The sequence below is a fragment of the Sciurus vulgaris genome (genome assembly GCF_902686455.1).
Source record: "Sciurus vulgaris genome assembly, chromosome: 11".
Lineage (NCBI taxonomy): Eukaryota > Metazoa > Chordata > Mammalia > Rodentia > Sciuridae > Sciurus > Sciurus vulgaris.
In genome coordinates, this window is record NC_136472.1 from 122,041,761 (window position 1) to 122,056,660 (window position 14,900).

General features: G+C 41.7%; 1 protein-coding gene across 2 annotated transcripts; it reads left to right on the forward strand.

The window, feature by feature from the left end:
- The first annotated feature begins 96 nt into the window (after positions 1-96).
- Positions 97-13,205, forward strand: TIRAP (TIR domain containing adaptor protein). 2 transcript variants are annotated; one of them, XM_079105317.1, is made up of 4 exons: positions 97-356; positions 9,579-9,736; positions 11,170-11,751; positions 12,598-13,205. In XM_079105317.1, the coding sequence occupies exons 2-4, from the start codon at positions 9,670-9,672 to the stop codon at positions 12,615-12,617; spliced, it is 669 nt and encodes a 222-aa protein (XP_078961443.1). In that variant the 5' UTR covers positions 97-356; positions 9,579-9,669; the 3' UTR covers positions 12,618-13,205. The 2 variants fall into 2 exon arrangements, with proteins under 2 accessions (XP_078961443.1, XP_078961444.1); XM_079105318.1 differs by having other exon boundaries at positions 107-237.
- Positions 13,206-14,900: the final 1,695 nt, after the last annotated feature.

Genomic DNA, 14,900 nt, shown 5'->3' on the forward strand with positions numbered 1-14,900 from the left:
AGCGGCGGCAAGCGCCTTCCAGGGTCAGGACGGCGGGCACGGGCAGGAGGGGCGGTGGCTCCAGCTTCCGGAGTCGTCCGCACTGCACTTCCCTGGGCGGAGCCCGCGCCGCCGACTTCCGAGCCCCTGGCTGGAGCGCAGGTGAATGGCCCGGCGGGCGGGCGGAGAGAGGAGGCGCATCGGCCTCGGGGCTCCGGGGCAGCCCGTGGCCCGTGGGTCTCGACCTGACTTTGAGCCGTAAGAACCATCCTGCTTCCTACCAGGCCTTGTCCCAACTCTGTGGCACCTCTGTCCCGGAGTGACCGCCTTCTCTTCTCCCGGTTCTTCCAACTGGCCGCCTCCAGCACTCAGAACGCGTAAGCAGCCTTAAGAAGTTCCTCCGCGAAACCTGTCACCTTTTCTGTCTCAAAAAGCAGCTGGTGCCGGGCTCCTCTCCTTTAACTGGGCTTGAATAGCCTGACTCTGGTTGTTTCGATCTTAAACTGCAGAGACTGTTTGTCTGCGTCTTCTTACATCCTTCTCCGCTGAGGTCACAGCCTGTCTGCATTGGGGTTGATTTGTGGCAAGAACATGGTTTTATTTAGGGTTAAGGACCTGTGAGACCCAGTCATTTCGCAACATCCACCATGGCACTGTGCCAAACACTAGAGCGAGCGACACATTGAACAGGATAAATTCAGTCTTGTTGGGCCCCATGGAGACGGGTCAATTAGAAATCCATGCCCAGATAAGTGCTGCTGACGGGAAGTATGGAGACTCTAGCTGAGACACCTTACCCAGGGAGATAAGAGGTGAGGAGTGACTCAGAGGAAGCCACTTCCAGTTTGTGTATGTGTGTGTATTTTAGACTTTTAAAATCAAAATGTATAAATGCATTCAACTGTCATGTACAACTAAGTAAAACAAATTTTAAAAATTAAAAAAGATGATACAGGGCTGGTGTTATGGCTTAGTGGTAGAGCGATTGCCTAGCATGTGTGAGGCACTGGGTTTCACCCTCAACCCCACATATAAATAAAATTAAAATAAAGGTATTTTTAAAGTGATACATAATATACATATGGAAGAGTGCACAGATCCTAAGTGCATGGGCTTAATCATTTTTCACAAAGTGATGATTTCCTGTGCTACCTATATCTAGAACAATAAACCTTTACTAACCCCCTAAAGCCTTATAAGGCACTTGCAGTCTCTGCCTCTGGCTAAAGGGGTGGCTACTAACCTGGCTTTTGATGCCATAAGACAGCTTTGCCTGGTTTTAGACTTCCAATCCATGAAGAGATATATTATGTACTCTCCAGGATATGGCATTGTACACTATGTTTTGTGAGATTGTCCCTGGTTGTGTTTAGCAGTAATTCATTTAGCAAAAATTCATTCAGCCTCGTTGATTTATAACATTCTGCTGTATGGCTACATTGTGTTTTATTTATCCAACTTATTTAGCTAACCTACTGGACTGATGGGCATTGTTGTTTCCCAGTTTGGGGTTATTTTGAATAGTGCTGCAGATATTCCTGTGTTCTGTTTTCATGAACATATGGATACACTTCTTACTAAGAGTGGAATTGCTGGCTGCAGGTGCATTCTGCTTTACTATATAGTGCTCAGTTTACACTCCCACTAGGAGAGTGTGAATTCCTGTTTCTCCACATCTTTACCAATATTCCCATACTATCTTTTTCACTGCAGCCACTCTGCTGAGGGTGTAGCAGTGATGGATTGAGATTTTAATTTGCATTTCTCTGATGACTAATGAACTGTGCACATTTTTATATGTATGTTGGCCTTTTGAATATCCCATTTGATAAAAGTTCCTGTTCAATTATTCTGCCCATTTTTCTTTTTGTGGGTGGTGGTGTGGGCACAGCTTTCTTGCACCCCAAGTGAGATGCACCACCAACCCTTGCCTGGTTTTCTAATAGATTGTCTCTCTTTTTCTTAGTAGTGTGTAGGAATTCTTGAAATATTTGGGTGCAAGAAATTTATTGGCTCTGTTTTTTTTTTTTATGGTGATGGGAATTGAACTCAGAGCCTTATACATGACAAATAAGCACTTTACCACTGAGCCACATTCCCAGCCCAGCTCTGTACTTTTAAGTATTTTCTCTTTCTCAGTAGATTGTCTTTTCACTCCTAATGATGTATTTTGATGAACAGAAGTCTTCATTTCAGTGTTTTCCAATTTATCCTTTCCCCCATGGTTGTATTGTTTATATCAAGTTTAAAAAAAAAAAATCTTTGCTTACTTCAAAGTCAGAAAATAATTTCCTCTAAAAGCTTTATTGTTATATCTACTACCCATTTGAAATTAATTTTTTATGTGGTATGAGATGTGGGGTTGAGACTCATTTTTTCTCACAGTTGACTATCTCAGTTGACCTAACCCATTTATTGAAAAGACCATCTTCCCCTGCTGCATCACACTGTCACCACTGTCACAACTCGGGAGATTATAAGACATGGGTCTGTTTCAGGACACCCTGTTCTTCCATTGGTCTGTTGTCTTTCCTTGCCCACCAATGGACTACTTTATAATCAATCTTTATTATTCTGGCATCACACATTTCAGCATTGTTTCTCATGAGCTTAGATATTATTCAAAATCAGCACAAAGCCGTCTTAAAAAGTATATTGCAAGTAGTTATTTGGGAGCCAGGCATGGTGGCACATACCTATAATCTCAGGAACTTGGAAAACTAAGACAGGAAAATCACAAGTTTGAGGCCAGCCTTACTCAGCAATTTAGTGAGATCCAGGCTCAAAATAAAATAAAAAGTGCTGGGGAATGTAACTAGGTGGTAAAGTGCCCCTGGGTTCAATCCACAGTACCACATATAAAATACAGCAAAATTAATTACAATGTTTTCTATCCATTTGATTGCTTTGTTTTTATGTGACTAAAATATAGGTAAGGTTTTAGATTTTAATGCCCAAAGTAACAATACTTTTATACTTAAATTTAAAATAATGGGTGCTTTTTTTCACACACATGTACACTTTCTGACATTTTTTTCTAACTTTTTATTTGTTCTTTTTAGTCATACATGACAGTAACTTTTTGACATTTTTGATTCTTCAAAACTTACAAACTATATTGGTGAAAGTATATGTGCTTTGACTTGTATTAATCAAATATGATTTATTTTAATACATAAGACTCCATTTAACCAGAATTCTGTTTCCTGTCAGAGTTCAATCTTAAATTTGACATTATAGCAAAATCAGTAGTTTGGAATTTCACAGAACCAATCCCAAGATTTGCTAGGCATTTTTAAATTATTTCACTACTTATAGGTAACATGATCTAGTAAGTAGTTCTTTCTTTGTACCAAAAATTCCTGGGGAGCGCTTACAAAATTGATTCTTGGGCGTTACTTCTGAAGCTCTGAGTACAAACCTCCAGGAAAATGTGTTTGTGTGTGTTTAGTTTTTGGGTACTGGAGATTAAACTCAGGGCAATTTACCACTGAGCTGCATCCCCAACTCTTTCTATTTTTTGAAACAAGTTCTCCCTAAGTTGCTTAGGGCCTCACTAAGTGGTTGAGGCTGACCTTGAGCTTGTGAGACTCCCTGAGCCTCTGGGATTACAGGTGTATACCACTGTGCCCCAGGGGGAATCTGTTTTTTTAAAGAGCTACAGAGGAACTGATGATATGCAGTTTCATTTAATGGACCCACAGGACCAATTCTTAGGTACGTTAGAATCCTGAGGTTCTAGTTTAAAATGCAGAAGCCCAAACCTCATACCCAGGGATTATATTCAGATGGGGCACAGAACCTGGCATTGTAAACTAACATTCAGTTAGTTCCTGATTTATTATTATTTATTAAGTTTCTGTGGCTTAAGGGACCAAACAAGACTTAACTGGATCCTCTGCTTAGGGTTTCACCCAGCTATAGTCCAGGTATCCCTGGAGCTCTGGAGTTAGCAGAGGCTCAAGTGGGAAAAGACCCACTTGTAAGCCCCTTCACTTTGTTGCTTGAATTTATCTTTTTGTAATTGTAGGGTTGAGGTTCATTTTCTTGCGAGTTGTCAGCTGGGAACCACTCTCAGCAACCAGAGGCTGCCCACAGTTCCTTCACACATGGTCCACTCATAACATGGCAAAGTCTTTTTCAGACAGCAAGGGCTTCTCTCTCATCTGCACTCACACATAATATTCATGTGTAATCTATGTAAATCTTATATGTGATATGTGTATATGTAGACATAAACTTATATGTCATCATGTAAGTGACGTTCTATCACCTTTGCCATGTTTTGTTGATTAGAAGACATGGGTGTTAAGAGTGGTGGCACAAGCCTTTAATCCAAGCTACTCCAGAGACTGAGGCAGAAGAATCATGAATTCAAAGCTAGCCTGGACAACATAGGCAATGTAGCCAGACTGTGCCTCAAAACTACTAAAAAAGTTGAGCAGGGTGGCGCACCCCTGTAATACCAGTGACTCAGGAGATTGAGCAGGAGGATTGCAAGTTCAAGGCCAGCCTCAGCAATTTAGTGAGGCCCTGATCAATTCAACAAGATCCTGTATCAAAATAAAAAATAAATGTGGCTTAGTGATAAAGTGCCCTGCGTTCAATCCCAAGCACAAAAAAGAAGAAAAAAATTACTCAAATAACAAAACACAAAAAGTGTTAAGTCATGGTTCCCATACTTAAACATGAGAACATGGGAGCCACCCTAGGGTCTGTCCCCCACAGTCTACAAACCGCTCTTTGAGAAACACTTTAAAAAGCTGTAAGTAGCTGGGTGCAGTAGTACATGCTTATAATCCCAGTGGCTCAAGAAGCTGACACAAATGAATTGCAAGTTCAAGGCGAGCATCAGCAATTTAGCAAGGCCGTAAGCAACTTAGTGAGATCCAGCCTCAAAAAAAAAAGAAAAGAAAAGAAAAAAAATATTAAAAAGGGTTGGGGATATAGCTCAGTGGTAAATTGCCCAAAAAAAAAAGTTGTAAGTGAATTATGTTTAGTCTTACAAGCCCCAGTGAATCCTGCCCAGACAAATGTTTGAGCAAGTATTTGAGAACAGTGTAGCTTGTTGAAAACAAAATTTTTAAAGAAGAATTTTTGCAGTGCTAAGAATTGAACCCAGGGCCTTATGCATGCTAGAGAAGTGTGCTACTGATCTATATCACCAGCTCTTTAATTAACTTATCTGTGGTTCTGGGGTTGAACCCAGTGGCACTCTACCTCTGAGCTACATTCCTATCTCTTTTTATTATATTATTATTATTATTATTTGGATTGAACCCAGTAATGCTTAACCACTGAGCCACATCCCCAACCTGTTTTATTTATTTATTTATTTTTATTTTGAGACACGGTCTCATTAAGTTGCTTGGGTCCTTGCTAAATTGCTAAGGCTGGCTTTGAAATTGTGATCCTCCTGACTCAGCCTCCCAAGTCAATGGGATTATAGGCACGCACCACCACACCCACTCTTTATTTTTTGTCTTGAGAAAGGGTATTGCTAAATTCTTAAGGCTGGCCTCAAATTTATGATCCTCCTACCTCAGCCTCCCAAGTCACTGGGATTACAGGTGTGCACCACCACACCTGGCTCTTGGTTTTTTATTTGGAGACAGGGTCTTGTTGCTCGCCTAGCATGCACAAAGCCCTGGGTTCAATCCTCAGCACCAAAATAATAATAATAATAGTAGTAGTAGTAGTAGTAGTAGTAGTAGTAAAAATAATAAATCAATAAATAAAATTTGAGACAGGGTCTTGCTAAATTGTCAAAATGGACATCAAACTTGTGATCCTCAGCCTCCTGAGTAGCTGGGATTACAAGTATGTACCACTGTACTGGGATTGAAGCCAGAATTCTTTTTTTTGATGGGTAGAGGGTACCAGGGATTGAACTCAGCGACACTTGACCACTGAGCTGCATCCCCAGCCCTATTTTGTATTTTATTAGCAACAGGGTCTCACTGAGTTGCTTAGTACCTTGCTTTTGCTGAGGCTGGCTTTGAACTTGTCATCCTCCCAAATTCTTAAAATCAAAGTGAAGTGTAAATAATAGTTTGTCCATTTAAAGATGTAAAAACTTTCAAACAATTTAAACCTTTAAACAGATCTGTTTTGGGCATTTAACTTAAATCCAATGCTTTCTTCTTTCACTAGCCTGATGTTTGATCAGAGACAGTGTATTCATTTTCTATTACTGCTGTAACAAATCACCACAAGAATTCTGGCTTCACACAACACACATTTATTATCTCACAGTTCTGGAGGCTGGAAGTCTAAAATGCATCAGCAAGGCTACATTCCCTTTGGGGGAGAATGCACACTCACCTTTTCCGTCTTCTAGAGTCTGCCCACATTCCCCTGCTTGTGACTTCACATCACACCAACTCTGCTTCTGTGGTCACAGCTCCTTCACCTGACTGATCCTCCTGCTTCCTCTTATAAGGGTCCTGGTGATTACACTGGGCCCCTTTAAGTAATCAAGGACACTCTTCCCATCTCAAGAGCCTTAATCACATCTGCAAAGTCCCCTTCTGCCGTTTAAAATAATATTCACAGTGCCAGGGTTTTGGATATAGACATCTTTGGAGGACAACTGTTCTGTCTACTATAGATAGTGATTCAAGCTTAATGGCAGTCTAGTATGAATTATAAAAGATACATGTTCTAATTGTATGTCTTCATAGTTTCAGTACATCCCCTATATAACAGAAATTGGAGACCAGTTAAAAGACTGGAGAACACTTAATTCACTTTGGATTTTATACAGTGAAACTTCAAAACACTTCCTTCTCCTAAGTTGCTAATATAATAGTGGAAAGAACATTCTGGAAGGCACTAAAGGTACCATGCTGCACCTTTTTTGAAGCTCTTTATTCGTTTTCTATCAAGTCTTTGTTATTGTATACAAAATGGGTATTTGGGGTATACACCATTCTGTTTTTTGGTACTAGTGATTGAACCCAGCTACCACTGAGCTACATTCCCAGTTATTTTTATTTTTTGAGATAGGGTCTCATTAAATTGCTAAGGGTCTTCTACATTGCCCAGCTGGCCTCAAAATTGCCATCCTTTGCCTTAGCTCCTGAGTCTCTGGGAATATAGGTATATGCCACCCTATTGGCATGTTGTTCTGTTTTATGAAATTTTTTAAAAGCACAAGAAAGTAACTACATCTGAGGCCACCCAGGAAATCAGAGAATAGACACAACTAGTGATTAGACCTTTCAGTTGGAGCTCTGGGTTAATTAGCTGATATCTGCTTGACAACTATATCTTGATATATGATGACTACTATAAAGTCTTATAAAGATTAAAGCAGGGTTAGAGTATGTGATTGCTGAACAGCCCTGGCTGTACAAGAACTGACAAGAAACAAGGAAGGTGCATGAGGTTTTAGACTGCAGGAAGTAAACATTATATGTGTTTACTGGAAGTGACCTGCCATCTTGCTCAATTATCCTGTCAAAGATGCTGTTATTTTCTGTGCTTAAATTTCTGCATAATGATATCCACAGGGGATTACCTCACTTCCAATAGCATATGCTGTTGGACAACTGAATTTCTTCTTTTTCTGTTATTGTTGTTGCTGCCTGTTCTTTGTGGTACTGGGAATTAAATTTGGACCTTCATGCCTGCTAGGCAAGTACTGCACCACTCAGCAACACCCCCAGCCCTGCATTTCTTCTTAAGCAATGAAAAAGGCAGTTACCCAAAATCAGGATGTGTGGCCAAAAGGGCAAGTCATTTCATAAAATTTAAAAATGAATCAACATGTTAATTAGATTAACATATTATGTTTACTTTTAACTTTTAAAATATCATTTTAAAAATTGAATGATTCTCTAGTTTGTAAATCTACCAAGGCCAAATAATTTTAAAATTAAAACAAAAAATATTTAAGCAATATAAAAACCAAGTGACTTTATGTCTACTGCTAGGGGGAAAAAGACATCTTAAATAGTTACATAAAGATGTATAGAACCTTAAAAAAAAATGTACAGAGAAGGCAACCCTTGAGCAGGAAAAGAATTTCAAAACCTAACAATGGTATAAAGCCCTGCCGTAGCTGCTGCCTGCCACCTAAGTTGTCTGAAATCCCAAGGATATCAGGAAGGGAAAGGAACTCACGCACACAGATAGTCTACTTTTCATGTCCTTTTGCAATTTAATACTTAAATCTTCCTTTTTCTTTCAAACATCATCTTTGGTTCCTGCACTCATTCCAACTCTTCTTTCTGCCCCTTTTGTTGCTGCAGTGTGATTTTTTTTCTTAAACTGTGATAAATGTTTATCAGTCATCAGCATCTCTGGTCTTAGTCATCAGTTTAGTATAATAGTGTTTACCATGTAAACAGAGCATTAATGTCTAACAGTGACAGTCATTAAATATGAAAATCTCGGTATTGCAATGTGTCTAAAAATTCAGTTTGTTTCTGTGGGAGTTCCCAAAGGGAACTTTTCTTTGACCTCTCAAAATCTGACAAAGAATGAGAAAACAGCGCTCTGCCTGTTACTCTGTAGGTCCAGAACCAAGCTGTCTACCAGCCCTTCATCTGAAGAAGTATCTCTAGAATTCTGTGATTCCCCCTGTACCAGGGTGGGCTCTGAGCCACAGTTTTTCCCATAAACCTAGGCTGAGAGAGCCTCCAGCACCATTTTTTTTTTTTCCCCAGGGATTGAACCCAGGGACATTTACCACTAAGTTACATTCTACATTCCCATTTTTGTTGTTTTTTTTTAAGACAGGGTCTTGCTAAGGTGCTATGACTCACCTTGAATTTACAATCCTCCTGCTTCAGTCTCCCCTGCCTTAGCCTTCTGAGTCACTGGGATTAAGGTGTTGCACAACTATACCCAGCTTAGATTATTTTAAAGACATGCAAACCCACAACATTTTCTGAGCATTTATTATATGTCAGATATCATCGGCATTTACATAAATTATCTTATTTAATTCTCACAATAATGCCAAGAAAGTTTCTAGCATTACAGTATTCCCATTTCACAGATGGAGACACTGAAGCTTAGCAAGATTGCTGAAGGCCACCATTAACAAGAAATGAGAATCTAGGCACAATGCCTGCAGAGTGCAGCCTTCACCACTTCATGACATTTTTTTCCCTGATCTGAAGACTGTATGGGTAGAAGAACGGGGGCTTTGAGGGAAAGCAGACTGGGAGGAAGTATCCCAAGGAACCCACATGTTCTCGTTTTCTATGCCCCAGCATCTATCTACCTGGACACATCATTTTCTGTTTAAATACCAGCTGTCCTCCCATTTCAGCATTTACACAGAAGTGCCTCTAAAGAGTTGCCTGCCAGCTATGCCACCCCAGATTCCAAATGCACTCCTAGCCAGATGGGGCAGAGAACAGTCACTTTGCTAGTCATGCTGAATTCATACCCTGTAATTCTGAGTATACAACACAAATCCTGGTTTATTCAGAAACCAGCTCTAAATCAGTGTTGTCTTTCCCTAGTCTCATGATTAGGACCTGTTTAGGCATTAGCAGAGTGGCAGAATTTCCAGGAGCCCACACGCTGGGACTGGGAGTAAGGTAGGTGCAACTTTTGTGATTCTCTTTTTCTATCCCTTTTAGGATGGCTGTTCCATGAGGTCAAGACTGGGTCTCCCCCTTCTACTGCTTCACTAATGCCCAGTCTCATGGGGTTAGTTTTGAGCCCAACATTATGGCATCATCGACCTCCCTCCCTGCTCCTCAATCCCAGTCCAAGAAGCCTCTGGGCAAGATGGCTGGTGAGTGGAACCAGATTCCTACTTCTGTTCTTGCTCCTAAAGAGTGTAGTCCTGGGCTGGGGAGATAGCTCAGTTGGTAGAGTGCTTGCCTTGTAAGCACAAGGCCCTGGGTTCAACCCCCAGCACCAAAAAAAAAAAAAAAAAAAAAAAGAGTGTAGTCCTCAGTCCCCATATTGGCGAGGTGGGAGGCCTGCCTGGTCTAAACACAGGAAGGCTGATGATGGGGCAAAGCTCCTCCTTAGACTTCAGTGCCCATGCTTTGTGGAGAGTGAGGAGAGAGACACCCATCAGTGAATTCTTTTGTGGGTCCTTCAATCGTTTTGGCTCAAAGGTTTTCCAGCTTGCTTACCCAATTTTCCTAGCCTAGAAATCATTAGGCTAAATGCTTATGTGACTCTTTTCATGCAAATCTTTATTCCAGAACCTTGGAAGAAGGGACCAGAAAAAGAAAAAATGAACTAACTAATCCCCAAAACACCAGTCTGTCCTCATCAATAGCTAGCTGAGTTTTAATATCATTATGGAGTACTTATAATATACCAGATACTGAATTATCTCAGTTAAACTTCAACAACTAAAATGAACCCATTTTGCAGATAAAGGAAATAGAGATCTAGACTAACCTGCTTAAGGTTTTAGAAAAAGCAAGCAGAAGGGACAAAATCAAATCTATGTGCTTGGCTCCAAAGTGTAGGTTTTGAACCTCTAAGCCCTCTGCTCTTCTGGAGCTCTGAACAGCAGCTCTCCCACAGGTTCACGTTGTCTACTTAGAAACAGTCTAGGATTTCTTGGAGCCAAACAGATGCCAGTCTCCTTGCCCTTTCCCTTTCATAATGGGCATCCTGCCCTAACCTAAAGCCACCTCATCTCAGTGCTAGAAGTGGGGTTTAGGACAGGTTGATCCTTACCAGCATACATAGCTCTATATGCAGATGGCTGACCAGTTAGTTCTAGTGAAACATTCTACTTAAGGGATATTAGATATCTAAGGGCAAGGTAATCTTTTTTTTTTTTTTTTCTTGTTTTTGAGACAGTGTCTAATTGTTGTCCAGGCTGGAATCAAACTCCTGGGCTCAAGTGATCTCCTGGCTCAGCCTCATTTGTAGCTGAAACCACGTTTTGTACCCAGGCCTACCTAAGCGCTACACACTTCCATCAGAGGCCACAGGATCCCCCTGTTGTACATTCCTCACCTGGTTAAGGTCATCTCTTAGGCTGATAAAAACTTCCACATAGGATTTTAGAGTTCTCATATATTCTTGGACCCTTTAAAGATAGAAGGAACTCCTAGGCAAGGCCTAAAGGATGTACCAAATTAGCAGACCTAAATCTGAGAGTACAGTGTTTCCCAGTTCAGGGAGCAGACAGGAGTCTTGCCTGAGGAGGTAGCCTGGAAAGCTGTAGGCCTGAGCAGTATGTTTCCCCCACTACAGATTGGTTCAGGCAGACCCTGTTGAAGAAGCCCAAGAAGATGCCTGTTAACCCAGAAAACTACTCCAGTGATGATTCCCAGCCAGCCTCACGGGACAGCCACCCAGCCCCATACCTTAATTCAGTCATGTCTCCCAACCCACCATCAACACACATGGACACGAGCAGCAGCAGTGGCCGCTGGAGCAAAGCCTATGACGTCTGTGTGTGCCACAGTGAGGAGGACCTGCTAGTTGCCCAGGAACTGGTCGCCTACCTGGAGAGCAGCACTGCCAGCCTGCGCTGCTTCCTGCAACTCAGGGACGCAACCCCAGGTGGCGCCATTGTATCTGAGCTGTGCCAAGCACTGAGCAGTAGTCACTGTCGTGTGCTGCTTATCACCCCAGGCTTCCTTCACGACCCTTGGTGCAAGTACCAGATGCTGCAGGCCTTGACGGAGGCCCCAGGGGCTGAGGGCTGCACCATCCCCTTGCTGACTGGCCTGACCAGAGAAGCCTACCCCCCTGAGCTCCGATTCATGTACTATGTGGATGGCAGAGGTCCTAATCGTGGCTTTCACCAAGTCAAGGAAGCTGTCATGCGTTGTAAGCTATGGGAGGATGGATGAAGGGAAGGGGAGTCAACCTCAGAATCTGATCTACATTGGCCTTTAGGAGACAGCCACTATAGCTCCTAGTAGTTTAAAGTACAGGCTTTGGAAAAGACTGGGTTTGGATCCTGGCTCCTTCACCTATGACCATGTGAGAAGTTACTCCCATAGACAAGTTACTTAACCTCCGGGTGCCTCAATTTTCTTATTGCTCATCAGGTTTCCACTACTGTAAAATAAGAATTGTGCAGCTGAGCGTGGTGGGCAGGTAAGCCCAGTGACTTGGGAGGCTGAGGCAAGAGGAATAAGTTAGAGGTCAGCCTCAGCAACTTAGCAAGTCCCTAAGCAATTTAGTGAAACCCCGTCTCAAAGTAAAAAATGAAAAGGGCTGGAGATGGAGCTTAGTAGTTAAGTGCCCCAGGGTTCAACCCCCATAACTTAAAAAAAAAAAAGAATAGTATATATACTCAATTAGTGTTCAGAACATTACCTGGTACATGTTAAGTATTCATTACAGGCAGGGCTTAGCACATATCAAATCCTCTGTATCTATTAGCTGGTAGTAATAGTATGTAGTTTCTCTCTCAGATTGGGTTGGAGATGTCTACCAAGAGCTAGGCAGATGCCAGGAGAGATATCAGTTTAATAAGGCAAAAAGGGGCAAAATAATTGGAACGAATTGCATACAATAAGTATACGCAGGGGAGGGACAATTATATTATAGTGGGTAGAGAAGATACAATAAAAAGAAAATGAAGACACAGGGACCAGAAGGGGAGTAACAAAGACAATGTGTTTGAGGAGAGTGACAATTCCTATGATTCTGTTTGGTCTCTTTCAGATCTGCAAACACTCGGTTGACACTTCTTATATTACCATGGGACCCAGGAAGTTGGAATAAAGCTGGACATAGCCCATATAGGGCCTCGGATTCAAGCAGATGTAACGAGGAATCAGGAGACAGTCTGCAGCACTTTGTAGTGACCCTGGGATCAGACTGCCCATCAGGCTTCTATTACTGTGGGCTCCCCAGGAAGGTCATGGGGAAGTCAGGGACTGTCCCAGGAAGGCCACAAGGAAGCTGGGGACTCCCCAAGGAAGACCATGAGGAAGCAGGGGAATCCCCCAGGAAGCCAGAAATAGAAGTTGGTATGAGGTGCTGGTACCAGCAGGGTCAGCAGTGTTTTGCCTGCTGCCTAACCGGACAGGAAGCCTCGCACATACCTGTCTCCTTCCCTGGAACTGGGCACTGGTGTAGATAGGCAACCTTCCTAAAGCATGTAACTATCAATGAGCTGGAAGCCTAGACTGCAGGTCTCAGCATGGATGCTCTTCCCAGTTGCCTGGAGAAGCCCTGAAACAGGCATCAGAAGAAAGCAACGGATATCAAGTCCTTCATACACACTACTGCTGTTCTCTCTGCTGTTCTCTCCCAGAGACATGGACACTTCTCACTTCAAAAAGACATGTTCTCTCACTTCAAAAAGCTGGATGAAAGGTGCAGTCAGAACTGTGCTTTATTTATTACACAAGTGCCATTAGATGCAAATCTAGGGTTGCAGATGTAGCTCAGGGGTACAGCATGTGCCTAGCATGCATGAGGCCCTGGGTTTGATCTCCAGCACCAAAAAAGAAACAAACCTAGAAGCCATTCTGAATGTACAGGAGATGGAAGAACTGTGTGGGGAAGCCAGAGAAGGAAAGCCAGGGCTCAGGGCTCAACCTTTACCTGGGTCAAAAGTCCACTGATCTGGGCTGGGGATGTAGCACATGGTAGAGTGCTTGCCTAGCATGCCTGTTGCCCTGGGTTCTCTCCCCAGCACCTAAAAAACAAAGAACAAAAAACTTCTGATCCTGTGGTAATTGCAAACCCCATCAGAGGCCTGGCTCTGGTTGGAGCTGATGCAGCAGACTGTTCCTTGCAGGACAGACAGGGTTTCATTTATCTGTTCTCAATAAGTTTGTTATTGAACTGAAATGAATTTCATTGTTTCCCCCAATGTGTACTTCTGTGCCTCTTCTTTCATTAGAACTCCTCTTTTACTGAAAATAAAAATAATTTTTTTTGCACAATACTGGGCATCAAACCCAGGGGCATTTAACCATCAAGTTACATTTACAGAATGACATTGTCATTCTCCTATATTTGTCCCTTCATGTCTTGGTGCCAAACTGTCTTAATATTTTAATCAACTTTTATAGGCTTTCAGTCAATTCTCCCAGCTGTTTTTATTCATCTATATTACTTTGACTTTTCTGATTCCTTTACTCTTTGTTTCTTCAGTTTTTCAGGTTCCAGGAAAAAGCCTGTGAGTGTACTTTTATTGAACTTACATTGAATTGGATTTATTTAGGGAGAACAGATGTTTTGATGATAGAACCTTTATAGCTATAAAAATGGTTTGTCTCCATTTATATCTTTAAATGTGTCTCAATAAAGATATATCCTTTCCATATTGGTTAGTTTCATCTTTTATTAGATTTATTCCTTAGTACTTCATATTTTGTTGCTACTGTAAAAAGGCATTTTAAAATTATATATTTGCTTATATACTCTGACCTAAAAGATTGAAATGTATATTATATACTGATCTAATACTAACAACATGCTAAATTTTTCATTCTACAAAACTATAGATTTTATTGGGTTTTCTATAAATAGTCATATAATTTGCAAAACAAAATGAAAATTTTGTTCCTTCTTTGTCTTTCACTAGAGATCCTTCTCTAGTGAAATGCTGAAAGAAATGACAACATCTGTAATCCTTGTCTTCTTACATTAGAGTGAATTTTTCAAACATTTTACCTTCAATGTGATGTAGACAGACATGGTAGCACTTGCCTGAGGTCCCAGTGACTTGGGAAGCTGAGGTAGGAGGATCGAAGCCTCAAGGCCAGCCCTAGCAACTAAGTGAGAAATGGTCTCAGAATAAAATTAAAAGGGCTGGGGGTGTGGCTCAGTGGTAGAGGGCTCTGAGTTCAATCCCATTACCCCTACTCACCCCCCAACCACACAACGAAAAAAAAAAGCAGTATCACAGTGGTACAGCACCCCAGTACTGGGTTCAATCCCAGTACTCAAAAGTTTGTTGTGGTTATTTGGTATATTTGGGGGGTGGGGGGGGGGCAGTGATGGAGGTCACA